The 25,951-nt window shown below is 44.1% G+C and overlaps 1 protein-coding gene and 1 non-coding gene across 5 annotated transcripts in view; both read right to left on the reverse strand.

Moving 5' to 3' along the window:
* The window catches only part of RNASEH2B (ribonuclease H2 subunit B), a 42,247-nt gene that overhangs the window by 12,413 nt on the left and 3,883 nt on the right, over positions 1-25,951 (reverse strand). For 3 of the 4 annotated variants that reach the window (XM_056562048.1, XM_056562047.1, XM_056562045.1), the window contains 5 exons: positions 22,385-22,492; positions 21,478-21,554; positions 20,932-21,049; positions 18,225-18,289; positions 12,605-12,710 (listed from right to left, as the gene is read on the reverse strand). In XM_056562048.1, coding sequence (XP_056418023.1) covers positions 12,605-12,710; positions 18,225-18,289; positions 20,932-21,049; positions 21,478-21,554; positions 22,385-22,492 — 474 coding nt within the window. Of the gene's footprint in view, positions 1-12,604; positions 12,711-18,224; positions 18,290-20,931; positions 21,050-21,477; positions 21,555-22,384; positions 22,493-25,445; positions 25,529-25,951 lie in introns of all 4 variants that reach the window. The other variant, XM_056562049.1, reaches the window with a different exon arrangement.
* On the reverse strand, positions 1,427-1,614 carry LOC130359800 (U2 spliceosomal RNA). Its single transcript, XR_008890472.1, has one exon. It is a non-coding gene; the product is annotated as a U2 spliceosomal RNA (small nuclear RNA).

Raw genomic sequence — 25,951 nt, forward strand, 5'->3', positions numbered from 1 at the left:
GCCATCCCATAGTAGGCAATAGTAGGGTGTAGCCTGACCCCTAATACACTTGGTCACTGGAAGGAAGAAGGAGACTGATAAATTAGCTGAAGCAGAAGGCCGACTTCACACGCCTCCCCTGGGGTGGGGAATGAAAACGCTGGACGAGCCAGAGCCGGAACCAAGAAAACCCAGACAGGAATGCACCTCATCGATAGCAGAGACACTGACAATAACTCCCCCATGGAAGGGGGTAAGAAACTGCAGTACTTGCCATAGCAGGCTCATCACCACCAACCCCTCGTATAGGGTGGAGAGCGCTGTGTAGGCTCAGGCAGGTAACATGCAAACCACTATCACTGGAAGGCCAGCGATACCCCTCCCCTGGAGGGGAAAGGTGGATGCCAGTACCATGGAACGCCCTAGGAATGTGCAGGGTCACCCACTGGACCCCTCGTACTAGAAGCAAAGACTACTTCAAACATCTGGGACCCTACCCCTGTTAGCAAAAGCTAGAAGGTTCAGTGCCCCATAGGGACACCAATGTTGGTTGGCTCCCCTCGGTAACGGGGAACCGGGAGTCAGCCTTGGATGAGGCGGAAAGTGCGTTCCCATGGATGTGGGGAGACCTGTGAGCATGCAGGGACACCCACCCGGCAACACCCACATGCCGAGGAGCACTAGGGCTACAGCCGTGGATGCAGCAAGCACCACGTCCTCCATGGGAGATTCAAAGAGCCCAACAAACAACAGTTAACCCCAACATATAGCAGGGAACCAGAGCTGCAACCGCGGATGCGGCAGGCGTCCCAACCTTTATGGATGGTAAAGAGGGTCCATCGTACCCCGGTCGACTGTCACTTACAGCAGAGTACCGGAATAGCAGCTGCGACAGACGTCCCAACCTCTACGGATGGTGTAAAGGGTCCACTGTACATCGTCAACTCTCACTCACAGTGGAGTACCTGAATAGCTGCTGCAGGCAACACATCCTCTATGGGCATTGGAGAGGTCCACGTCACAGTGAACCACCCATAAAACCGCTGCAGAGTCCATAGCCCAGACAGGGGCCCCCCCTCGGTCACCTCACACAGGAGGCGTGGCACCAGGACAACAGCAACAAACTCAGTGGCAGACTCATTAAGGGTGGCAGGCGGTGAAGGGAACAGGCAGACTGCTGCCAGGGTTAATGTTACTCCCCGACAGAGGGCAAGGGCAGCGTGGCAAACAACGATGATTACTGTCCCCACTGAACCTCCGGCAGAACTGCAAAACACAGATATAATGGACAATGGGTGCAAGGGAACGCAATGAAAAACCTGAACAAGGTTACTCAGGAACTGGGTCTAGAAGCACCTAGTGCTGACACAGCTTATGTGCACACAATGGGACAATGCTCAAGGGCATGTGGTACACTACTCGGAGCAAAAACCAAGCATTCCAACCTGTGGGACGCGCTGAACCTGCAGAAACTGCCCTATCAGTCACACGCATAAGGTGACGGAAGCAGGCTTAGGAATCGTCCCCCGTCTTCCAAAATCCATCTAATATAAAGGTTTCCGGATATGGGATGTGTCAGATGATAAACTAAGAACAGATACTGCACTTGATCCTACTCAAAAAGCCTGAGGAGAAGCAAGCTTAGGAGAGTACTCCAGTAAAAAAAACACCTGCAGACTGCCCTACTGATAGGGGCACGGAGAAAGCCACAAAATACAGTAAGGCTGCAGTACCAACTTTTGGCCACCAGAGGGGGGCCAAGCACAAGAGCTCAATATGAAACAGCCACCAGTGGGTGCAGATAGCCTGTGAAAATGTAAGTGATTTTTTATTATTTTTTTACTTTCACTTTGCAGAGCAGCTCGCTGGCATGGAACACTGCCCCCAGGAGATGCCGGAGATGGCAAAACAAAGTAGGGAGGACACCACAGCTAAGAAGAGTGGGGAAAAAGACAGAGACCAGGCGCGGGCTATATGAAGAGGTCGGTCCCTCAGTCACCCGGCCGCACGAATGGAAGTGCCGGCTGCACGATCATGCGGCTGATTCAAGGACCGGGCCAGGGGACTGGTAGTTTGACTCGGCCGCTCCTCCCCCGCTGGGGAATCGTCCTGCCGTGCAGTAGCAGGTCTCCGGTCAGAAGGTAGAACAATGTGGTCAGGACTCTGCACCTAGCCGCAACATCTGTGGCAAGAGGGCTGGTTGGGCCCCCCCCCTGGGTCGGCCACTTGGGACCAGAAACCCGCTGCCCCAGAAGACTGACCCTGGGGCAGCAAAGGGAATAAAACATGACCAGATGACTGGGGGTCATTTAGTGGGGTAACCCATTAATTCTGTAACTGGCGGAGGAGATGCAATGGTTCAGCCCAACGTGTTGTCCCCTCCAGCATGGCGCCGGAGGCCATGAGAGGTCCAGCCCAGCACAGCCACGTGTAATGGCGGCTGAGGAGCTGGGCACTACAGAACAAGGGGGACCTCCAAAGAACATAAAGAAGGGAGAGGAGGGGGGGGGGGGGGGGGGGGAATATAGTACATACTCACCCACGGCTCCATCTTCTCATACTCACCCTGAAGTCTTCAGTCAGATAAAGGCTGCATCGTGCCAAGCTGCCCTAGCGACGTGGGCAGGGGCGAGTGGGGGACCCGGACCCAGGGTACTACCGCCAGGCGTTGACCGTTGGCGAGAAGGGGTTGACAGCCCATACTCTATGCACCGTGCAGCTTTGTCACATGTGGGCGATCAGGCAGTGCCATGCTCCTGTCGCCCAACCTAGAAAAATAAGAAAGGAAAAAAAAAATTCTAACTAGACATCCCTAGCTAGAAAATAATAAAAGATAAAAGACCAGGTCTGGAGCTCTCTCCAGACCTGGGTCTGCCTCCTACTGACACTAAACTAAAACTGATTAGCTCTGTGCCTGTGGGAGGGTATGTCCTGCTGAGAGGAGCAGACTTCTTTTTTTGCCTAGTGTCAGCCTCCTAGTGGACAGCAGCATAATACCCATGGTCTCCTGTGTTCCCCAATGAGACGACCGAGAAAAATACATTTCAATAAAAAAAATGCCCCCAAAGCTGTCCATAGCCTTCAATGTGAACTCTAAGAAGCTCCATTATACAGTTTTCATATAAGTTAATTGAACTGTTCGATAATTTCAGAGTTTATAAGGCTCTATACTGCCTCCACTGTACAATGAGTACACTGGGCAACTGAAGGTAAAGGGTATAAGTTTCATTAAAGGGGCTGTCCGGTGAAAGATATCTTATCCTCTATCCAAAGGATAAGGTCTGATCGTGGGGGGGGGGGTCTCAGTGCAGCACCCACAGAAATGAACGGAGCGCATGCTGCTCTCTTTATGAGCCGGGGACCTTTTCTGTGACAGTACTTCTGTCTATACATTATAACAAAAACAATGTAAACTATTAAATGACAGCAAGTTGATCTAGCAAACTGCCACAAATTGATACATAAAGGAAAACTGAGGAATGTTTTTTTATTGTGGAAAGAATACCTTTATTTGCTGACACCCTGATACCCCTAATCTCTTATGACCATCGTACATACCCGTGTACAGTTTTGCTGTCTCAGGTCAGGCGCAAACTAATCTTAACCCTTTAAAGACGCAGGGTTTTTCAGTTTTTGCATTTTCGTTTTTTACTCATCACCTTCTAAAAATAACACTTTCAATTTTGCACCTGAAAATCCATATGATGGCTTATTTTTTGCACCACCAATTCTACCTTGTAATGACGCCAGTCATTTTACCTCAAAATCTACGGCAAAACGGAAAAAGAATTAATTGTGCGACAAAATGGAAGAAAAAAACGCCATTTTGTAACTTTTGGGGGCTTCCGTTTCTACGCAGTAAATTTTTTTGAAAAAAGGACACATTATCTTTATTCTGTAGGTCCATACGGTTAAAATGATACCCTACTTATATAGATTTGATTTTGTCGTCGTTCTGAAAAAAATCATAACTACATGCAGGAAAATGTCCTACTTAGACCCCCTATAACTTTTTTATTTTTCCATGTACGGGGCGGTATGGAGGCTCATTTATTTGCGCTGTGATCTGAAGTTTTTATCTGTACCATTTTTGTTTTGATCTGACTTTTTCATCGCTTTTTATAAAAAAAAATTAATGGTATAAAAGTGACCAAAAATACGCTATTTTGGACATTTTTGCGCGTACGCCATTGACAGTGCGGTTTAATTAACTATATATTTTTATAGTTCGAACATTTACTCACGTGGCGATACCACATATGTTTATTTTTATTACACAGTTTTTTGTTTTCTTTTTATTGGGAAAAGGGGGGGAGTGATTCAAACTTTTATGAGGGAAGGGGTTAAATGATTAAATTAAACTTTTTTTTTCCACTTTTTTTTTGCAATGTTATAGCCCCCATAGGGAACTATAACATGCTGTACATTGATTCAATACACTGATCACTGCCTTTGCATTGCAATGGCAGGGATTAGTGTTATCAGCGGTTGATTGCTCAAGCCTGGATTTCAGGCACCCTCCTGTTGAATTTTAGCTGATCGGGAAATCGCAATTTTACCATGATGGTCCCAATCAGCCCAACTAAGCTGCCGGGAAGCTTTTACTTTAGACGCGGCAATCAACTTTGATCGCCGCATCTAAAGAGTTAATGCCGGACAACAGCCCAAACGGCGATGTCCGACATTAGCCACAGGGCCTTTGTTCTTATAGCAACCGGGACCCACCGGGTATGATGCGCGCTCACCTGCTGAGCGAGCGTCATACCTCGGGAGCCGCTTATGGACGTTTATAATGTTTATTAATGTTTTCTTACACTGGATATTTTTTTTTTTTTTATTATTATTTTACATTGTGAGCATAGGTGTAAGGAGAGAGTATGTTTAGCTTCATTTCAGCTGGCAAAATTTATTAACCCATTGTGGACCAAGCCCATTTTGACCTTAAGGACCAGGCCATTTATTTTTTTTTTACAAATCTGACCTCTGTCACATCATCCATTACTGCTCTTACTTATGAATTTGATTCCAAGATGTTTTTTTCATGACATATACTACTTTAAGATAGTGGTAAATTTTCATTGATACTTGTATCATTTATTGGTGAAAAGTTCCCAAATGTCATGAAAATTTAGCTTTTTTTTTTTTGCTTTAACTTTGAAGCTCTCTGGTTGTAAGCAAAATAGACATGCCAAATAAATGATATATTGATTCACATATACAATATGTCTACTTTATGTTGGCATAATAAAGTGGACATGTTTTCACTTTTTGAAGACATTAGGGGGCTTCAAAATTTAACAGCAATTTTCCAGTTTTTCACAAAATTTTCAAAATCTGAATTTTTCTGAGACCAGTTCAGTTTTAAAGTGAATTTAAGGGGCCTTTATGTTAGAAATCCCCCATAATGGACCCCATTATAGAAACTGCACCCCTCAAAGTATTCAAGCTGACATTCAGAAAGTTTATTAACCCTTTAGGTATTTCAGAGGAATAGCAGCAATGGGGAGGAGAAAAAAAGGGGTAAAAGGAGAAAAAGCCCCCAAAATTTGTAAAACAATTTCTTCCAAGCACAGAAATACCCCATATGTGGCCCTAAACTGCTGCCTAGAAATACAACAGGGCTCCAGAGTGAGAGAGTTCCATGCACATTTGAGGCCTAAAATGGGAATGGGAAAGAGAGAGACAGAGAGAGAGAACAGTTAGGTAAGGTTCTTCAATTGAAAATGCTTGGAGTTCACTCACCCTTCTTGCTGTCGGGATGGCTGTCAAGAAGACTGCTTTCCAGCTCAGAAATGTTATTGAAGAATCCGAAAGTGGTTCAAAAGGTTCTCTAGTAAGACTAGTGAGGACTAAATTTAGATCCCAAGTTGGAAAAAGGTAATTTTGGGTATTAGTCTTGCCACAGCACTAAAAAAAAATTATTTTTTTTAATCCACTTATGGGCTGCGATACTTGTGTCGAAAAAGCAACCCAGGGCTGCTGTTTGTACTAAGTATGGATGGATAAACCTTTGTCAAGTCCATCTTGAAGAAAATTGAGAATTTGAGGGATATCAGGGTTCAAGGGATTTGGAGGACAGGAGCCGCACCAAGAGACAATTTTTTTTCCATTGTTTCCAATAGATAGCAGAATTTGTAGGTTTCTTGTTTTTTAATAGAGTATCAATAACTCTGTGAGAAAGACCCTTTTGATTTAAAATTGACCGCTCAAAAGCCAGGCTATCAACTGCAGGTTTGATAGATCCTTGAAGAATAGCGGGCCCTGCAACAGAAGATCTTCTCTTACTGGAAGAGGGTAAGGGTGATCTATGGATAGTTGCTGAACCAGGGCGTACCACCCCCTTTTGGGCCACCTTGGAACTATGAATATGACTTTGGATTTCTCCATACATATCTTCTGCAGAGTCCTGCTGATCAGTGGGGAAGGAGGGAACACATAGGCTATTTTGAAGTTCCAACTTTGTTGAAGAGCATTTACTCCATTTGGGAGATCACCTGGAAACAGGGAAAATAATTTGTTTACCTTCCGATTTCTTCAGGTGGCGAATAGATCTACTTCTGTTATGCCCCACTTCAAAACCAGCTCCTGAAAAACTTGTGGATTGAGTTCCCATTTTTCTGGATTGATCTGGTGTCGGCTTAGGTAATCTGCCTGAATATTCTCGCTTACTTTTTTGATGTATAGCAGAAATTAACAATATCTTGTCCTCTGCCGAAGAAGAAACATTTTTCTGTCAGTGCTTGTAGGAGACTGTGTCTTGTTCCCCCTTGATGATTTAGAAAAGCTACTACAGTAGCATTGTCGGTGTAAATCTTCATCTGATGATTCAGAATGAGATGTTGTGAAGCCTTCAAAGCCTTAAACACAGCTTTTAGTTCTCGGAAATTGGAAAAGCGAAGGGGAGTTTCCTCTGATCAGGTGCCCTGGAGAAAAAGATTCTGAACATGTGCTCCCCAACCTTTTTGACTGGCATCCGTTGTGACTGTCACTGACGGAAGGGGAACCCAGGATACCCCTTCTTTAGATTTTTGATCTTCATCCACCATTTGAGAGATTTCTTGACAGTCAGAGGAATCCTCATCTTTTCCAGAGAACACTGAGAACGATCCCAGACTTTGAGGATTTGTTTCTGAAGACTTCCAGAATGACTTTGGCTCCATGGGACTGCTGGAATGCATGAGGTCATTGAACCTAACAGGGAGATTGCATTTCTTATGGTAGTCAAGTTTGCTTGCTAGAAGATTTTGATCTCATTTGCTTGTTTGAATCAAATATCATTCCTAAAAACATTTTTTGTCTTTCAGGAAGGGGATTTGACTTCTGGAAGTTTATGATCCTGCCTAAATTCTGTAGGGAGAGAATTGTTAGATTGACATGCTGGGACAAGAGCTCTTTGTATCGGGCAATAACCAGAAGATCGTCTAGATATAGAATAATTTAAATTAATTTTTGTCTCAAGGATGATACTACTTCTATCATAACTTTGATAAAGATCCTCGGGGCCGAGGATATCCCGAATGGTAGTGCCTTGAATTGATAGTGGAAGGTCAGATGGTTTGGGGTTACAGCAAATGTCAGAAATTTTTGATGTCTCGGAAAAATGGGCATGTGGAGATAAGCGTCCCTTAGAACTATTGTTGCCATCCAGGCATTCTGAGGTATTAGGGGACAGCTATTTTGAGCATTTACATCTTGAAGCATTTGTAAGTTATATAACGGTTCAGATGTTTTAGATTTATTATTGTTCTGAAAGAACCATTCGGTTTGGGTACAAGAAAAAGGCGAGAATAGTGGCATTGTTCCTCTAGAGGGACAGGAATGATTGCTCCCAGAGCTAGTAGATCCTAAACCCCCTGAAATAACCGTTTGTTTAGACAATCAGAACTGAGATTTGTTGTGCATAAGGTTTGAGGTGGAGGAGAGACAAACTATCTTGAACCCGTTCTTGATGGAATTTAGAATTAACTTGTTTCTTGTTATATCCTTCCACTGATGGTAGAATAGAGTTTGCCCCCCCCCCCCCCACTGCTTTTTAGGGTTGAGCAAGAAATCTCACCCCTTACCTTCTTTAGGGTAACCACCTTCCAGACTTCCCTTTCCCTTTATATTCTCTCTGTTTATTCTTGAACGGACAAAAAAAAATTTCAGCTTTGCACCCTTCTCTTCAGGAAATTTCTTCCTGTTGTCTGCTGCCTGCTGTAAAATGTTATCTAATACAGAGCCAAACACCAATTTACCTTCAAAGGGAATAGGACATAGTTTCGCTTTTGAGACAGAATCACCCTGCCAATTCTTCAACCACAGGGCTCTTCAGGCAGTTGGATAATGCTGCAGATTTTGCTACCATCCTTACAGATTCTGCCGATACATCAACCAAAAATCTTGTTTTAACATAGAAATAGAAGAAAGAAGTTGATCTCTGTGTTTTATTTTCAATATGGTTTTCCAATTGACCCAGCCATAGAAACAGAGATCTTGCAACACTTGCAGCTGCGATATTAGGATTTAATAATGCAGATGAAGCATACCCTCCATTTCCTATCCATAGGGTCCTTTAATTGAGAAGAATCCTCAAATGGGAGAGATGTCTTTTTGACTACTTTAGCCACCTGTATATCTATTTTAGGAGCTTCGCTCCATAAATCCGTATCTTCACTATTGAATGGGAACCTTACTCTGAATTCTTTAGCGATCATGAGCTTTCTTTCAGGATCTTTCCATTCAAAGATTAGACTTTTAAGGTTCTCATGAACAGTGAACATATTTAGTTTCCTAGGTTTTAACCCCACAAACATTTCATCCTGTACTGAAAGGGTAACCTGGGGATCTTCTATATTCGGGTACTTTTTACTACACTTAAAAGGGTATCTGTATCGTCGGCCGATTGTATCTTTTATCTTCTAATTTCCTGTAGGTAGAAGGAATATCTTCTTCTGAATCCAAGTTAGAAGAAAAAGCATTCATCTCAGAATCTGAGTCTGAATCCACATTAAAAGTTGGCTTAGATTTTTTTAGCGGGAGGAGGATCACAAGTTATTGGCGTAGGCAGAGCAGCTGCCACAGAGGCCTGGACCTGTTGATTAATCATGGATCTTAATTCAGCCATAAAGGACGGAGTCTGCTGCTGAACAATCCTGGCCGTGCCTTAGAAGGTTTGGCCTTAGAAAGTTTTTTCGGGGTCTCCTTGTCTCCCTAAAAAGCAGAGAAGGGACACCCATGAATAAAGAATAAAAAACTTCACAAGATCAAGTAAATGAAACCCCAAGGGGCCAGATCCTCACTGGGCTGATAGTCTCCCCCAGCTCCACAGATTCAGAGCGGATTGAAGAAGCAGCCTCCATTCTGACAATAGACAGGATAAGGAGGAGGTCTCACCTTTAAATAGCCCCGCTGTTTGAATTTGGGGTCTTCCAGCGGCGTCCGTGTGCAGATCCGCCCAAGCGATGATTTTCAAAATCCCCACCAAATGTGAAGGCAGAGCTTCCGATCCCCGGAAATCCAAGCATCCCGAGCGCAACGTGACGTCACACGCAGGGACCGAACCGCCAGAGACCAGAAAAAGACCAGGGGGGACACGCGTGTGCGCCCGAGGTCCTGCACGCAAACTCGCCCCGCTGCATAAACTCACGGCGGCGGGGAACCGAAGGGTCCGGGAGGTATGCTACAGAGAGCGCATGACCCGAAGCAGCATTAGAGAGGGGGAAATCCCAGGAAAACAGACCTCCACCGCCTGGCTTGGTCCGTACTGATCCTGTCACCAGCCCCAGGAGGTAAAAGGTCTCTGACCTGACGAAGCAAGGGGATCCTTGCGAAACGCGTTGTCTCTGTACCTGTTTTTATTTTATTTTATACCTACCAATAAACTTGTTTGGTTTTACTACTGCTGTTCCTGTGCATAACTGACAAGACAGCCTCCTGCTAGCGCCGCTGTGCGATCCTCACCAAGGAAAGGTACATACCTCTCCATTACTTGCAGTAGGCCTCTTGGAAGCTTCCCTGACCAGTTTTCTTCTCATGAATTTTGGTAATGGTTCTTGCTAATGTCTCTGTTGTGCCATATTTACTCCACTTGATCATGAATGCCTTTACTGTGTTCAATGGTATATCTGATGCTTAAGAAATTCTTTTGTACCCTTCTCCTGACTGATATATCTTTCAACAATGAGATCCCTCTAATGCTTTGAAAGCTCTATGCAGACCATGGCTTTTGCTCCGAGATGAAAGTAAGCAAATGTCGGGAAAATCCTACTAGAACAGCAGAACTTTATTTATGGATTATTCAGAGTCACTTAACCTCTTAACAACATAGGACGTACTTACGTACTTAAAGGGGTAATCTCTCATGCAGCACCCACCTGTCTCATCATTGCCATACATATTATGGTAAAATGAGTGAGGTCATTACAGAGTACAATTGGTCATGCAAAAAAAAAAAACAAGCCCTTATATGGGTCTGTGGATGGAAATATAAAAAAAAGAGTTGTTTTTAGAAGGCGAGGAGGAAAAAACAAAAATGTAAAAATATAAGTGGCTGTGTTCTCAAGGCCAAAATGGGTGTGTATTCAAGGGGTTAAAGTGATGGCAGGTGCGTAATAATGCCTATTTAACATGAGTTTCAACGTGATTGGTTAATTCTGAACACAGCCCAGGGGTGTGAAAATTTAATAATAAACTACTTGTCCACGGGACTAAACCAGAGCAAAATCCACCCCACTAGCCCACCAGGGAGCATTCACATGTCCCTTTAGACGCCGCTGTCAGCTTTGACAGTGGCGATCTAAGGGGTTAATAGCCAGCCGGGCTATTAGCGGCAGCCCCCCCGGCTACTGAGAACAGCCAGGGGCTGCCGAATATGGAGAGGGCAGGAGTCGGGAGCCCGCTCCATACAGACTCCTGAGCGCCGCCGTGCTTGTCAGGTCCGGCCCTGCTTGCCCCAAGCCGGGCTAGGGGCCAGAAAAATTCACCTGCCCAGCGCCCGAAACTGGATGTCCCGGGTGTCTGGCAATAGGAATTCCACATCCCTGCAGCCAAATCCCCAGTTAAGAGAGGGTGTGCACACATTTTTTCTTTCCCACTCAAAGATTTCAGTTTTTTTGTTGTTGAATTGTTCATGCCATAGGTCACATTAAAGGGGTAATTTAGGAAATTATTTTGACTATGCTACAGGGGCTGAAAAGTTAGTGTAGTTCATAATATAGTGTCTGTACCTGTGTGTGACGGTTTTCTTACTATTCTTATGTGATTTTTGCCCCAATATTTATTTTTAACAGCATACAAAATGACCGTTGTCCTGATTTTTCCCAGGTTGCAATACAGCAGAGACCTGACTCACTAGTGATGACAGTGAGCCTGTCTGCTTCAATGGGTGGAGCGATCGCAACTAATGCAACAGCTGTAGGCACCCTGATTGAAAACCACAGGTCTTTTGAATGGATGCAGCTCATTTATGTTTCAATGGGTGGGGTGGCTGATGTGTGGGAGGGAGGAAATTGGAATTATGGGATTTGTAGGCAAAAGAAGAAAACTCAAACAGGAAATTCCAGTTCACAAAAAGCTAGCCACAGTGTTATGGTAATCTCACAACATAGCCATTTAGCCCTAAGACACGGATCCTTCCTAAGCATGTCCATTACTGTCTGCCAGGTACGTACTAAAATCAACTTATGGTGGATAACCCCTTTAAGGGTCTATTCACACGTACAGTATTCTGCGCAGATTTTATGCACAGGATTTCAAGCTGTTTTCAGTTTACATTGAAATCTGCAGCAGAAAATTCTGCGCATCAAATCTGCACAGAATACTGTACGTGTGAATAGACCATAAAGGTGGAAAAAGTTCTGAGATGATTTAAAAGTTCTGAGATTATTTATCTTTCTCTCATTCTTTAACACACTTTATTTCATTATATAATTTTTTTTTATATATAGCTATCCATCCTGCTATAAAACACATTTCTTTAAAAATAACTAAAAGGAGCTTTGGCACATAAAGTCACTAGAAGCCAGAAACTTTTTAACCCAAACATGACCTGGCATTCCTGCCATTCCTACAGAGGGTGTATATTTTAAAGCTGTGAAAATAGAAGATGATCCATTTTAAGACCCTTTGGGAGATTTCATATCAGTGTAAAGTTTTAGACAATATTTTCAGAACAGACACACCTAAATGTCTAGTAGTCTCCATATTAGAGAAGGAAAGGTGATAACAAGTGGATTGGCTGGGAGTGCCACTGGTCAGAGTCACAGGCATTGGGGTCAATTGCTACTTAAATTAAAAACAGCAGCACACATGCTCAGTTATTTTGATTAATTTTGAACACTGCCGAAGTTCCATACAGGAAAAATCGAATGGTGGTTGAGTGTGCACTCCTTTTTATTCAGTTAGGGGAAAATTGGCATCTGTCTCATGGGGGTCCCAGTGGTCAGACACCCAAAGGTTTTGATAATGATTGATCCATAAGTAGCTTCCTGATCCGATCATAGGTTGAGCATAGTATGTAAGCAGCAATGAAGGCTACAAATTATACATCATTGTATGATGTCACTCTCTGAGCCAATCAGAAGTCCCAAAAGGACTGATGAGACTTGTCATTCTCCATGAGGATACTATGGTAACTGCATTTTACCTTCTTTTATGTCAGATTCTTGTTTTATCCGAATGTAGCTGGCAGACTGGGTGGTTCCCCCCACACAAACGTCACTGTCCTTCAGTACTTCAACAGTCTGATCAACCTACAAAAACGTATCACATTAATACACAGAAAATGTTCACTTCTCCACTCAAGAGGGCTACAAATCAATTCCAGTATTCTCTTAAAGGGGTACTCCAAGGATAGGGGATAAGATGTCTGATCGCGGGGGGCCCGCTGCTGGGGACCCCCGCGATCTCTCCTGGAGCACCCCCCGAGTCATCAGCTCTCCGGAGCTAGGTTTGCTCCGTAGCTGGTGACAGAGGCCGGCAGTTCGTGATGTCATGGATCCACCCCTTCATGATGTCACACAACGCCCTCTTAATGCAAGTCTACGGGAAGGGCGTGGTTAGTTATGCCCCTCCCATAGACTTAAGGGGGGCAGCGTATGACATCATGAAGGGGCGGACCCATGACATCACAAACTAATGGTCCCTGTATCGTGAGTCATCAGCCACAGAGCAAACCCAGCTCTGGAGAGCTGATGACTCGGGGGCTGCAGGAGAGATCGCAGGGGGGGTCCCCTTCATCAGGACCCTTGTGATCAGGCATCTTAGCATAGGGGATAAGATGTCTAGGGGCGGAGTACCCCTTTAAGTGAAAGAAAAATAGGACAATGTGGTGATATACAACTTTATTTTTTGCTTATCATATTCCGCATACATAATGGGGGGCATTTACTAAGGGGTTTAGTCATTTTTTTCTGACTATTTTTGGCGCAAAATTGTCGCAATTGCGCCTACCCTATAAATTGTGCGACTTTCCCTAGCAAGAGCTAGAAAGTCAAAAAAAAAATTCCCGCTTAATTTACGCAAGTTTTCAGTTTTGACTTGCAGTGGTCAGGAATTTATTAACTGAGACAGTCGCAGTTGCGCAATAAACTGTCGCAACGGCCGTAAAAATTGACTAAATTTACTCCAGCTCCAACATGGAGCAGGAAAAGCTACTGCCGCCCGGGCTCCGACATACTTTCTCCCCGCTACCCTCACTGCGCTACCGGGACACTACAGTGATTTACATCCCCCCCCCCCCCCCCTCACCTGCCAGCGCCATGCAACTCCCATCTGTCTGCTGTTGCAAGACTACAAGTCCCAGCATGGCCTTACAGTGAGGACACGCTGGGAGTTGTAGTCTTGTAGCAGCGGGAGCTGAGCGGCGCGGGCGGGAGACAAGGGGGGGGGGGGGTAGCGGGGAGGCCGTATGAGGAGCCCGGGCGGGAGACAAGGGGGGGGGTGGGTAGCGGGGAGACCGTATGAGGAGCCCGGGCGGCTGCACTGTAATGTCAGCCCGGGCTCCTGCCCTGAAAGCCATAGGCTTTGGCTGTCAGGGCATGCTGGGTGTTGTAGTTTTGCAACAGCTGGAGGGCCACAGTTTGCAGACCACTGGTGTGTGGTCTGTAAACTGTAGTCCTCCAGCTGTTGCAAAACTAAACAGCTGAAGGGGACCGGCGAAGAAGTTCACTTACCCTTCCGAGGCTCCAGCGACGATCGCTGACGGAGATCGTCGCGCGGCAGTGTCGCGCGGCAGTGTCGTGCAGCGCTGGATCCTACGGAAGCCGGTAAGTTGCGCAAGCTTCCCAACCAGGGTGCCTCCAAATGTTGCAAGACTACAACTCCCAGCATGCCTGGACACCCTTTGGCTGTCCGGGCATGCTGGGAGTTGTAGTTTTGCAACAGCTGGAGGCACCCTTGTTGGGAAACACTGGCCTAAAACAGTGTTTCCCAACCAGGGTGCCTCCAGATGTTGCAAGACTACAACTCCCAGCATGCCTGGACAGCCATTGGCTGTCCGGGCATGCTGGGAGTTGTAGTTTTGCAACAGCTGGAGGCACCCTTGTTGGGAAACACTGGCCTAAAACAGTGTTTCCCAACCAGGGTGCCTCCAGATGTTGCAAGACTACAACTCCCAGCATGCCTGGACAGCCATTGGCTGTCCGGGCATGCTGGGAGTTGTAGTTTTGCAACAGCTGGAGGCACCCTTGTTGGGAAACACTGGCCTAAAACAGTGTTTCCCAACCAGGGTGCCTCCAGATGTTGCAAGACTACAACTCCCAGCATGCCTGGACAGCCATTGGCTGTCCAGGCATGCTGGGAGTTGTAGTTTTGCAACAGCTGGAGGGCCACAGTTTGCAGACCCCTGGTTTGTGGTCTGTAAACTGTAGTCCTCCAGCTGTTGCAAAACTAAACAGCTGAAGGGCACCGGCGAAGAAGTTCACTTACCCTTCCGAAGCTCCAGCGACGATCGCTGTCGGAGATCGTCGCGCGGCAGTGTCGTGCAGCGCTGGATCCTACGGAAGCCGGTAAGTTGCGCAGGCTTCCCAACCAGGGTGCCTCCAGTTGTTGCAAGACTACAACTCCCAGCATGCCTGGACAGCCTTTGACTGTCCAGGCATGCTGGGGCTTGTAGTTTTGCAACATCTGGAGGCACCCTGGTTGGGAAACACTGTTTTAGGCCAGTGTTTCCCAGCCAGGTTGCCTCCAGATGTTGCAAAACTACAACTCCCAGCATGCCTAGACAGCCTTTGGCTGTCCAGGCATGCTGGGAGTTGTAGTTTTGCAACATCTGGAGGCACCCTGGTTGGGAAACACTGGCCTAAAACAGTGTTTCCCAACCAGGGTGCCTCCAGATGTTGCAAAACTACAAGTCCCAGGTTGGGAAACACTGTGCCCGGCCTCCGCCCCACCTTACTGTAAGGGTATGCTGGGAGTTGTAGTCCTGCAGCTGGGGGCAGGGGACAAGCTTGTCACATTTATTATCACCTGCTCACACATCTCCTGCACCACACAACTACAACTCCCAGCATGTCCTTACTGTAAGGGCATGCTGGCAGTTGTAGTCGTGCGGGGCGGGAGATGATAATAAATGTACTAACCCATTTTTTTGTTTTCTTCTCATTTCAGATCCGTTTATCCTGTGGACTCCTTCGGATTCGGTGGACTACTTCGATGACCAGCGTTTTTCTTTGTTTGATTTTAATAAAATGGTTAACGAGGGCTTGTGGGGGAGTGTTTTTTGTAATAAAAATTTTTTAAAACCTGTTGTGTTTTTTTCTTACTTTACTAGACAGGCTTAGTAGTGGAAGCTGTCTTATAGACAGAGTCCATTACTAACCTGGGCTTAGCGCTAGCCACAAAAACAGCTAGTGCTAACCCCCTATTATTACCCCGGTACCCAACGCCACAGGGGTGCCGGGAAGAGCAGGTACCAACAGGCCTGGAGCGTCAAAAATGGCGCTCCTGGGCCTAGGCGGTAACAGGCTGGCGTTATTTAGGCTGGGGAGGGCCAGTAACAATGGTCCTCGCCCACCCTGGGAACGTCAGGCTGTTACTGTTTGGTTGGTATTTGGCTGAGAATGAAAATAGGGGGGACCCTATGCGTTTTTTTTTTTTAAATAAATAATTAAATATATTAAAAAAACGCATAGGGTCCCCCTATTTTTATTCTCAACCAAATACCAACCAAACAGTAACAGCCTGACGTTACCAGGGTGGGCGAGGACCATTGTTACTGGCCCTCCCCAACCTAAATAACGCCAGCCTGTTACCGCCTAGGTCCAGGAGCGCCATTTTTGACGCTCCGGGCCTGTTGGTACCGGCTCTTCCCGGCACCCCTGTGGTGTTGGGTACCGGGGTAATAATTGGGGGTTAGCGCTAGCTGTTTTTGTGGCTAACGCTAAGCCCGGCTTAGTAATGGACTCAGTCTATAAGACAGCTTCCACTACTAAGCCTGTCTAGTAAAGTAAAATAAAAATAAAACACAACAGGTTTTAAAAAAAATTTATTACAAAAAACACTCCCCCACAAGCCCACGTTAACCATTTTATTAACATCAAGCAAAGAAAAACGCTGGTCATCGAAGTAGTCCACCGAATCCGAAGGAGTCCACAGGATACACAGATCTGTAGAAGAAGTAACCAAAAAAAATAAAAGTGTAAGTACATTTAGGGAGAAAAAAACTGTGTTAAAAAAATGTAATAAACACACACACACACACTAAACGCCGTTTACCACTTCTGAGCCATGACTACAATTTACAGTGATCCCTCAACTTACAATGGCCTCAACATACAATAGTTTCAACATACAATGGTCTTTTCTGGACCATCGTAAGTTGAAACCAGACTCAACATACAATGCTACAGACAGTCCAGATCTGTAAAACGTGTCAATGGCTGGAAGAACCAACCAATCAAAATGGGCATTCACTGGTAAAACCCCTGTATTACTGAAGTGTATGCACTGACTGGTATTACATGTTCTGTACACTTTACCTGTATCAGGGTTAGCTGCTCTTTTGGACACCAGGTGAGGGCGACTCCATTACTTGTTTTGGACATTGCCTGTACTGTACAGGACCCCTGAAGAAGCTCCTGTCCTCTACATAGACCAGTGTTTGCCAAGCAGGGTGGCCCCATTTTTTGCAAAACTACAACTCCCAGCATGCCCGGACAGCCTTTGGCTGTCCAGGCATGCTGGGAGTTATAGTTTTGCAACAGCTGGAGGCTCCCTGCTTGGGAAACACTGACATAGACAGTGATTTACAGCTCCCAGCAGATCTTTATTACTTTTATATGTAAGGATTTGCTTTATCTATATCAGTTATCTACTTATTTTTCTTTGTCACTTTTTCCTATTTTTGGATGACATTTTGGTGCCTTTAGAACCAATTACCCTGTTTCCATAGAGTTATGGTCTCAACATACAATGGTTTCAACTTACAATGGTTTTCCTGGAACCAATTAATATTGTAACTTGAGGGACCACTGTAGTTATTGAATTATTTAGATGTGGTGAAAAAGCTAAAAAAAAACTCAAAAACAAAAGATCCAGAAGGAAACCAGCAGCCAAACCTATTCAGACAGCAGGAAAAAGGAACAAACTATTTTTTCTACTACATGAAGTAAATTTCCCACTTTTGCCTATGTGCGCCAAATTTATTAATGCCGTGCAGCAATTTAGTAAATTTGTCGCACATAGTCAAAAATGAAGTAGAAAAAAACAGGGTAAAAACCAGACTACATAGTAAAAGATTAGTAAATGCCCCCCAATATGTTTTAGGAAACTGGCCTGAAAACCTCAAAATAGTAAACTTTTTAAACTTCTGCTTTCAAGATTTCATACTATAAAGTTAATAGCCAGGCTCGACTTGTTCACAATATTACAGTACAGGTCAGTGTTTCCCAACCAGGGTGCCTCCAGCTGTTGCAAAACTACAACTCCCAGCATGCAACAGCTGGAGGCACCCTGGTTGGGATACACTGGTATAGGTGCACTAAACTGAATGTTCTGATATGTGATAGGGTCATGTAAGCAGAAAGCAACAGGGAGCCTTCAGGTCCTTAGACCCCCACTGGTCTCTGTTTACTTAGGAGAGACGCTGTCAGGTGATGAGACATAAATATGTCAGATCAACGAGGTACAGCTCCTTCCAGACTGGGCTTGCATCACTGCTATCCCGTAACGTCTCAACAACATGTTTTTATTTCATTATTTATTTAATTCATTTCAATAACTAAGCCAATATTTTTAATCCTTTTAAAGAAATAAAAAAAAATTACCTTTTTCTTTAACCATGCAAGTGTCTTATCTTTGCTGTACCTATAGAATTTCTTGCTGCCAATTTCTAGTATATAAAAAAAAAAAAAAATTTTTAATAAAAAAAAAAAAAAAAATCAAATACACATGAAAACTATGGATACAACAGAAGTAACGTTTTCTTTATTTGAGAAGGAGAAATAAAGTTAAGCAAATGCATATAAGATATTGTATATACAGAATGGTAGCGCCATCCTTGGTAGTTACTGTGATAAAGCAGCAGTGGTTTTGAAAAGCCGTTGCAGGTTTACCACAATTTTGCATAACTACTGTGATTTTTGCATAAATTGCAACACAAAGCTGCCACAAAATTAGCATGTGTAAATGCACACAAACTGATCATGTCTTGAGTACTTCTCACAGACAAATACCCAGAAGTAAGTACCATGATATTTGATGCCAGTAAGTACAGCACTTAATAGCTACTGGCATGTAAACACAGACTGTCTAGGGTCGACTGGAGCAGAGGGCGAGTTTAACAGATGATTCATTTATCTTTAATTTATGACATTATCTCAGATGTGGAACATCCCTTAAAGGGGTACGCCGGTGGAAAACTTTTTTTTTTTAATCAACTGGTGCCAGAAAGTTAAACAGATTTGTACATTACTTCTATTAAAAAATCTTAATCCTTCCAGTACTTATTAGTGGCTGTATACTACAGAGGAAATTAAATAATTTTTGGAACACAGAGCTCTCTGCTGAATCACGAGCACAGTGCTCTCTGCTGACATCATGACCACAGTGCTCTCTGCTGACATCTCTGTCCATAGTAGGACAAAATCCCCATAGAAAACATATGCTACTCTGGACAGTTCCTAAAATGGACAGAGATGTCAGCAGAGAGCACTGTGGTCATGATGTCAGCAGAGGGCTCTGTGTTCCAAAAAGAAAATAATTTCCTCTGTAGTATTCAGCTAATAAGTACTGGAAGGATTAAGATTTTTTTAGTAGAATTAATTTACAAATCTGTTTAACTTTCTGGCACCAGTTGATTTAAAAAAAAAAAAAAAAAAAAAAAAAAAAAAAGAGTTTTCCACCAGAGTACCCCTTTAAAATGTGGCCATAGACATCAGTTAAATGTAGGTTAATCATGCATTGAAAAAAAATAGATTGTTGTGTAAATGATTGTTTCACAGACAAGAGCCATACACATTTTAATTCCTAATGGCCGTTAAAATTGTTCAAAATGCGCATACAAGATCAATGAGACAGAGCAAAGAACAAACAATCTTTCTGTGTTTATTCTGGGAACATTTTAGGAATATTCTGTCACGAAAGATCGTTTATGAATGAATGATTATCCACAAACAAATGATTTTTTGATCTATTGCGGATTCCTTTTTAACCCCTTAAGGACCAAGCCCATTTCGACTTGTAAGGACCAGGACAATTTTATTTTTGCATTTTCGTTTTTTCCTCCTCGTCTTCTAAAAATCGTAACTTTTATATTTTCATCCACAGACTAGTATGAGGGCTTGTTTTTTGTGTGACCAGTTGTCCTTCGTAATGACATCACTTATTTTACCATAAAATGTATGGCGCAACCAAAAATTTGGGAAGGTTTGTTTTTCACATTGTACAATTTACGGGAAAAATGATGTGTTCTTTATTCTGTGGGTCAATCTGATTAAAATTATACCCATGATTACATACTTTACTATTATTGTTGCACTTAAAGAAATAAATAAAATAAATAAATCGCAAACTTTTTAACCAAATTTGTATGTTTAAAATCCCTCTATTTTGACAACCTATAACTTTTTCATTTTTCTGTATAAGTATGGTATGAGGACAAATTTTTGCCCCGTGATCTGTACTTTTTATTGATACCACATTTGAGTTTATGGGGGTAAAATGGGAAAAAAGGACATTTTACATTTTTATTGGGAGAGGGTATTTTAACTTTTTTTTTTTTTACACTTTAATAGTGTCCATAGGGGACTATTTATAGCAATCCTTTGATTGCTAATACTGTTCAGTGCTATGTATAGGACATAGCACTGATCAGTGCTATCGGTCATCTTCTGCTCTCGTCTGCTCGATCTCAGACCAGAGCAGAAGACCCGTGGAAGGCGGAGGAGGCAGGTGAGGGGACCTCCGTGTGCCGTTCTGGATGACGGGATCTCCGCGGCAGCACTGAGGGTGATCCGATCATCCATATTTCTGACTGCACTCCCGCAGATGCCGTGATCTGTATTGATCACAGCATCGGAGGGGTTAATGGCAGACATCCGCGCGATCGAGGATGTTGGCCATTACCGGCGGGTCCCTGGCTGCGATAAGCAGCCGGGACCAGCCGCGCATGACCCGAGCATCAATCCGATGCTCGCGGTCAAGTAAAGGACGTAAATGTATGTCCTGGTGCGCTAAGTACCGCCGCACCAGGATGTACATTTACGTCCTTGGTCGTTAAGGGGTTAAAAGATAACAGTTCGTAGTCAGTCAGCTATTTATTTATCAATAATCGTTCACTGTTAAATTTCACCAAACTTCCCTTTTGCTTAAAAGTGTTCACTTTCATCAACTTAAATCTAAAGTATAAGGGCACCTGTAAATGGGTGTATTTCCTTGTGCTGGTTTTGTTGCATGTTTTAGGAAACAAAGCTGTTTCAACAAAGTTCTATTCTAAAAATCACAAAAATGCTTTCATTGCTCAGATGGTTTTACCCTTCTCTTCTGTGACATGATGGAGTGACTGTGCGACTTTTGTGCACTGCAGTAACAAGTGACATGATGGAAATTCTTCATCTACCACAATCTGTTCAACTGGCTGAAATTTCCCTTGCTTAGGAAAAAAAAAGGGGGGAAAAAAGAATTAATGGTAACAACAAATAAATATATTCATCACATACCACCAGATAAAATCTTGGCCTGTAAAGACTAAGGGGTAAGGAGTGCTTCATGTGAATATCCTACAAACTAGAAAACCTGCTTGTATTGCAAAATGTAATACAGACGAGCCAGGAACTACGTCCGGCATAAGTCACATTAATACCTGCGCAGAGGAAAAGAAGCGGTTACCCATAGCAACCAGATCACACTTCTTGTGGGAATTAATGTAGCAATGTTTAGTTGCCATGACAATTACTTCCTTTTTCCTATGCACCAGGTTTGATACATTTCTCCTAGTGAGTCTAAAAAGATGGTAACCGATCTGCCTTTTTGTTATTTCCTAAAGATCCAGTGATCACAAATAAGCGATCTATACTTTACCTCTTTGTCAGCTTTTATCAGATAGTACAGCACCAAAAACAGAGGGTCCACTGGAGTTGTATACAGCAATCTCCCATCTACAAATTAACACAAGACTAAATCATGCTCAAGGTTACATACGAAGAAACAAATACAGTGACCCCCCGACCTACGATGGCCCCGACATATGATAATTTCAACATGTGATGGCCTCTCAGAGGCAGCATCAACATACGATGCTTTTGTATGTCGGGGCCATCGTATAAACGGCTATCCGGCAGCGCAGACTGCTTCAGCTGCCACCGGATAGCCGTTTGTGGTGCCCCGTGTGGTCCGATGACGATCACTTACCTGTCCTCGGGGCTCCGGCACGTCCTCTTCGGGATCCCCTGCATCATCGGCGCTCTCCATCGTCATCATCACGTTACTGCGCACGCCGTCCGGTCATCCAATAGGAGCGGCGTGCGTAACGACGGAGAGCGAGGATGCCAGGGAAGCAGAGGCCTTGCTGGAGCATCGGGGACACCCCGGGGATGGGGCGACAGTGATGAAGGGCGACATCCAGGGCAGCGGTGATGGTCCGAAGCGACGGGGACACGTGAGTATAACCTCCAATACCAGTGGTCTTCAACCTGCGGACCTCCAGATGTTGCAAAACTACAACTCCCTGCATGCCCGGACAGCCGTTGGCTGTCCGGGCATGCTGGGTGTTGTAGTTTTGCAACATCTGGAGGTCCGCAGGTTGAAGACCACTGTCCTATACTTTACATTGCACAGATCCCTCAACATACGATGGTTTCAACAAACGAAGGTCCATTTGGAACGGATTACCATCGTATGTTGAGGGAATACTGTACTCCAAGTATCCACTTGCAAAACAGTGTTTATTACTTCCAAATAAGTATATGAATAAGTAACTCTCCCTCACCTTCTTGCACTGTCTGGCCAATAAACCATGATCGAAACTCCTCTTGGAAAGCTTTCACTTCACAGACCTGTTTTCCAGAGTTGATGAATAAAAACATGGCACCTTTATCTAGAACACAAGAATTGATATTTCATGTAAATATTTAGCCATCATACATTAGGAGACTACTTTAACAGAAGCTCGAGAACAGGATGCAGGACCTTGCACAAGACATTTTTACAAGGTAAAATGTATTATAAGCAACACTGATGACAATGGCAATTTTGCTTTTTTACAAGTGAATACAAAAAAAAATAAAATATTTAAAAATTAAAAATAAATCACAAACAAGATGGGTATTAGTAGTGAAAGATCAAAAATGTCAAAAATGAAAAAGCTAAGTTATTTTCCTGCCATGTTATGCATAATACTTGTATGTAAATGGTACCTTGGCCTTACACATAATTTGGCACTATTAACCATCCCTCTGTCTTACACAGTGCATCCACCCACCATCTACATTATGCTTGTTCCGTGCAGTTGGCATACTACATTACTTGTTAGGATCGACCGAACTTGATTTTTTAGGGCCGATACCGGTACTCTGTGGAGGTTAGGTCCGATATCAGATAACTTATACTAGAATATCGGTATAAGTTATCGGCAATTCATTCCCCCCCCCCCCGCCCGGCGACACCGCTACAGATCATTGTCATTGATTTAAAGCGGGCGCTTTAAATCAATGAACTGCAGCGGCTTTTGAGGTGCCAGAGACCACCACCCGCTTCTCTCCCCCTGCCTGTCCTGGGATCCTCCTGAGTCCTATCACCGCCACCGCCAGCCCCCCCCCCACCGCACCACCCCGGCCACAGACCACCGCTGCCCCATTGCCTTCCCCATCCCCGGTTTTATAAATTACCTGTTCCCGGGGTCCGTGCTACTTCTGGCTCCGGCGGCATCCTCCTGAGCTGTCACTGTGCGCAATGACGGTGACGTCGCTTTGAGGACGTCACTCGTCATCGCGCAGGACACCGCAGGAACCAGACGGAGCCCGGGCTCCGGGAACAGGTAATTATAAAACCGGGGATGGGGGAGGCAATGGGGCAGTGGTCTCTGGCCAGGGCGGGGCGTGTGGGGGGGGGGCATTGCGGCGCGGTGGGGGGGGTGGCATTTTCGGCAAGGTAATTGCCGATACTGATAACGTCCAATATCGGCCAAACCGATAATCGGTCGATCCCTAATTATTTGTATTTTTCCAGTATATACATTTTTTTTTAACAGTAATTTTTGTGATGTGTACCACTGCAATATAGATAATAATAGACCATCCTGTTATACAGAATAGACATATCACTCCCAATACATGCAGAAGACTGTAAAGGGAGTGCAGGGGCCTTACTGTTTCCTTAGGACTAGTTTAGCAAAGCACGACATGCACCCATACAACTGATCACGTTTTTTGTATGACAAGTCTATAGGTGACCAATGCTGAGAAGGTCACTGGGTGACATTTGTAGACTAATCGACTAGGCCAGGAGGACCCATCTATCACCAGACATGTAAATGATAATTACTACACACTGATAATTAGATTTTTCCGGAACCCATAATAGCACCAGGAGAGGGGGGTCTGCCTCCTGGGGACAGGACAGCTGTAGAGATAACAATGCAGAGCCTCCTACCTTTCCTCAAGTGTTTACAGAGAAGAGAGATTACCTCTATACAATGAAATGATCATTTACTGATAAAGTTTGGGACTAGGACGTGGGCTGTCATGGGTTCTGGAATATCTACTTATTGGGGAGTAGTACTTACCATTATCCCCATCACACATGACAGCACCAGGAGTAGGGACAATTACAGAGAAAAAATGTTATCACTTTATCTCACTTGTAATACCTACAGAAAACAAAAAGACAGATCTGAAGAAAAATGTAGGTCTAAATAGTATTTGAAGAAAGAGGAAAGTGAAGACACCTTACAAATAGCTTCTTTCTAGGCAGCCACCTTCTCTGCTCAGGAAGACGCTACTGCCCTGCAACCAGGGATCAAGTTCTAGAGAAATAAAGTGTGGGAATTCACCCAAGATTTCCACTCAAAGTCCGATCCTGCAGGACTCCTAACGGGAACAGTGTTCTTGCTGTGGAAATAGTGCAGGAACTCCATTCCCATGTGTTCCTGCAGGACTTGAGCCCTGACTGCAACCCTAAAGTTTCCCTGTCACAGACACATGTAAAATGTTTTGTTTGGTTGGGGTCTCCAAACTGAGACCCCTACTGATCCGGAGAACGAGCAAGGATAAGCGCACTTTACTTCCGATCTTTGTCTTGCTGCTCTATTAAGAGTCTATCCCTGAGAACCAAGAAGTACCAAGAGTGCTACTGTGCGCTTATCCCCACTCATTCTCCTGACTGGTTGGGGTCTCGGTCCTGAATAATAAAAACGTTTTAAATGTCAATTTTTTTTTAAAATAACATTTACACTTAAAGGGGGGGGGGGTAAAGGGGTTATCCAGGAAAAACTTGATATATATATATATATATATATATATATATATATATATCTCAACTGGCTCCAGAAAGTTTAACAGGTTTGTAAATTACTTCTATTAAAAACTCTTAATCCTTTCAGTACTTGTGAGCTGCTGAAGTTGAGTTGTTCTTTTCTGTCTAACTGCTCTCTGATGACACAGAGTTTAGAAGCAAATCCCCATAGCAAACCTCTTCTACTCTGTGCAGTTCCCGAGACAAGCAGAGATGTCAGCAGAGAGCACTGTTGGCAGACAGAAAATAACAACTCAACTTCAGCAGCTGATAATTATTGGAATGATTAAGATTTTTTAATAGAAGTAATTCACAAATCTGTTTAACTTTCTGGAGCCAGTTGATATATAAAAAAATAAATAAAAATAAATTTTTTCCTGGAATACCCCTTTAAAGTCAGATGGGACAGGATTGCTTTTGGAAACATGCGCTATACTAATGGCCCCTCTTATCCACCTAGTGATAGAACCCTTACTGGCAGCCTTGCCCCTAACCTGAGAGAGGGGAGAAACATATCACAAGAGCTATGACAAAGCCACCTTCAGAACGTTCTTATAATAATCCTATCTTCCAGAATAGCTGTGCATGGTGGATTAATGGACATGGGGGAGATTAACAAGACCTGTAGAGAGGAAAAGTTGACCAGTTGGCATACAATGGCTCAAAAGTCAACAATGTAAAGGCAACTAAAACCAAGTTAAAGGGAAACTCATAGCAGCCTCACCCACAATAACCCGAATATACAGTAATAATTATTATATAATAGTGTGGGTGCTTCTGATTAAAGTGAAGTTTATCTTAAAAATCTGTTAAGCCATTCCTGAGTAATCTGTATTTTTTCTTAAAGGGGTACTCCGGTCTTAAGATATCTTATCCACTATCCAAAGGATAGGGGATAAGATGTCTGATCGCAGAAGTCCCGCCCCCTCCCATAGACTTGTATTGCGGGGACGGGGCGCGACGTCACACAGGGGCGGAGTCGTGACATCACAATACTCTGGCCCCTTAGTCGTCACCCAGCAGATTCGGAGGCTGCAGCGCTGCA

Source organism: Hyla sarda, chromosome 2 (genome assembly GCF_029499605.1).
Source record: "Hyla sarda isolate aHylSar1 chromosome 2, aHylSar1.hap1, whole genome shotgun sequence".
Classification (NCBI taxonomy): domain Eukaryota; kingdom Metazoa; phylum Chordata; class Amphibia; order Anura; family Hylidae; genus Hyla; species Hyla sarda.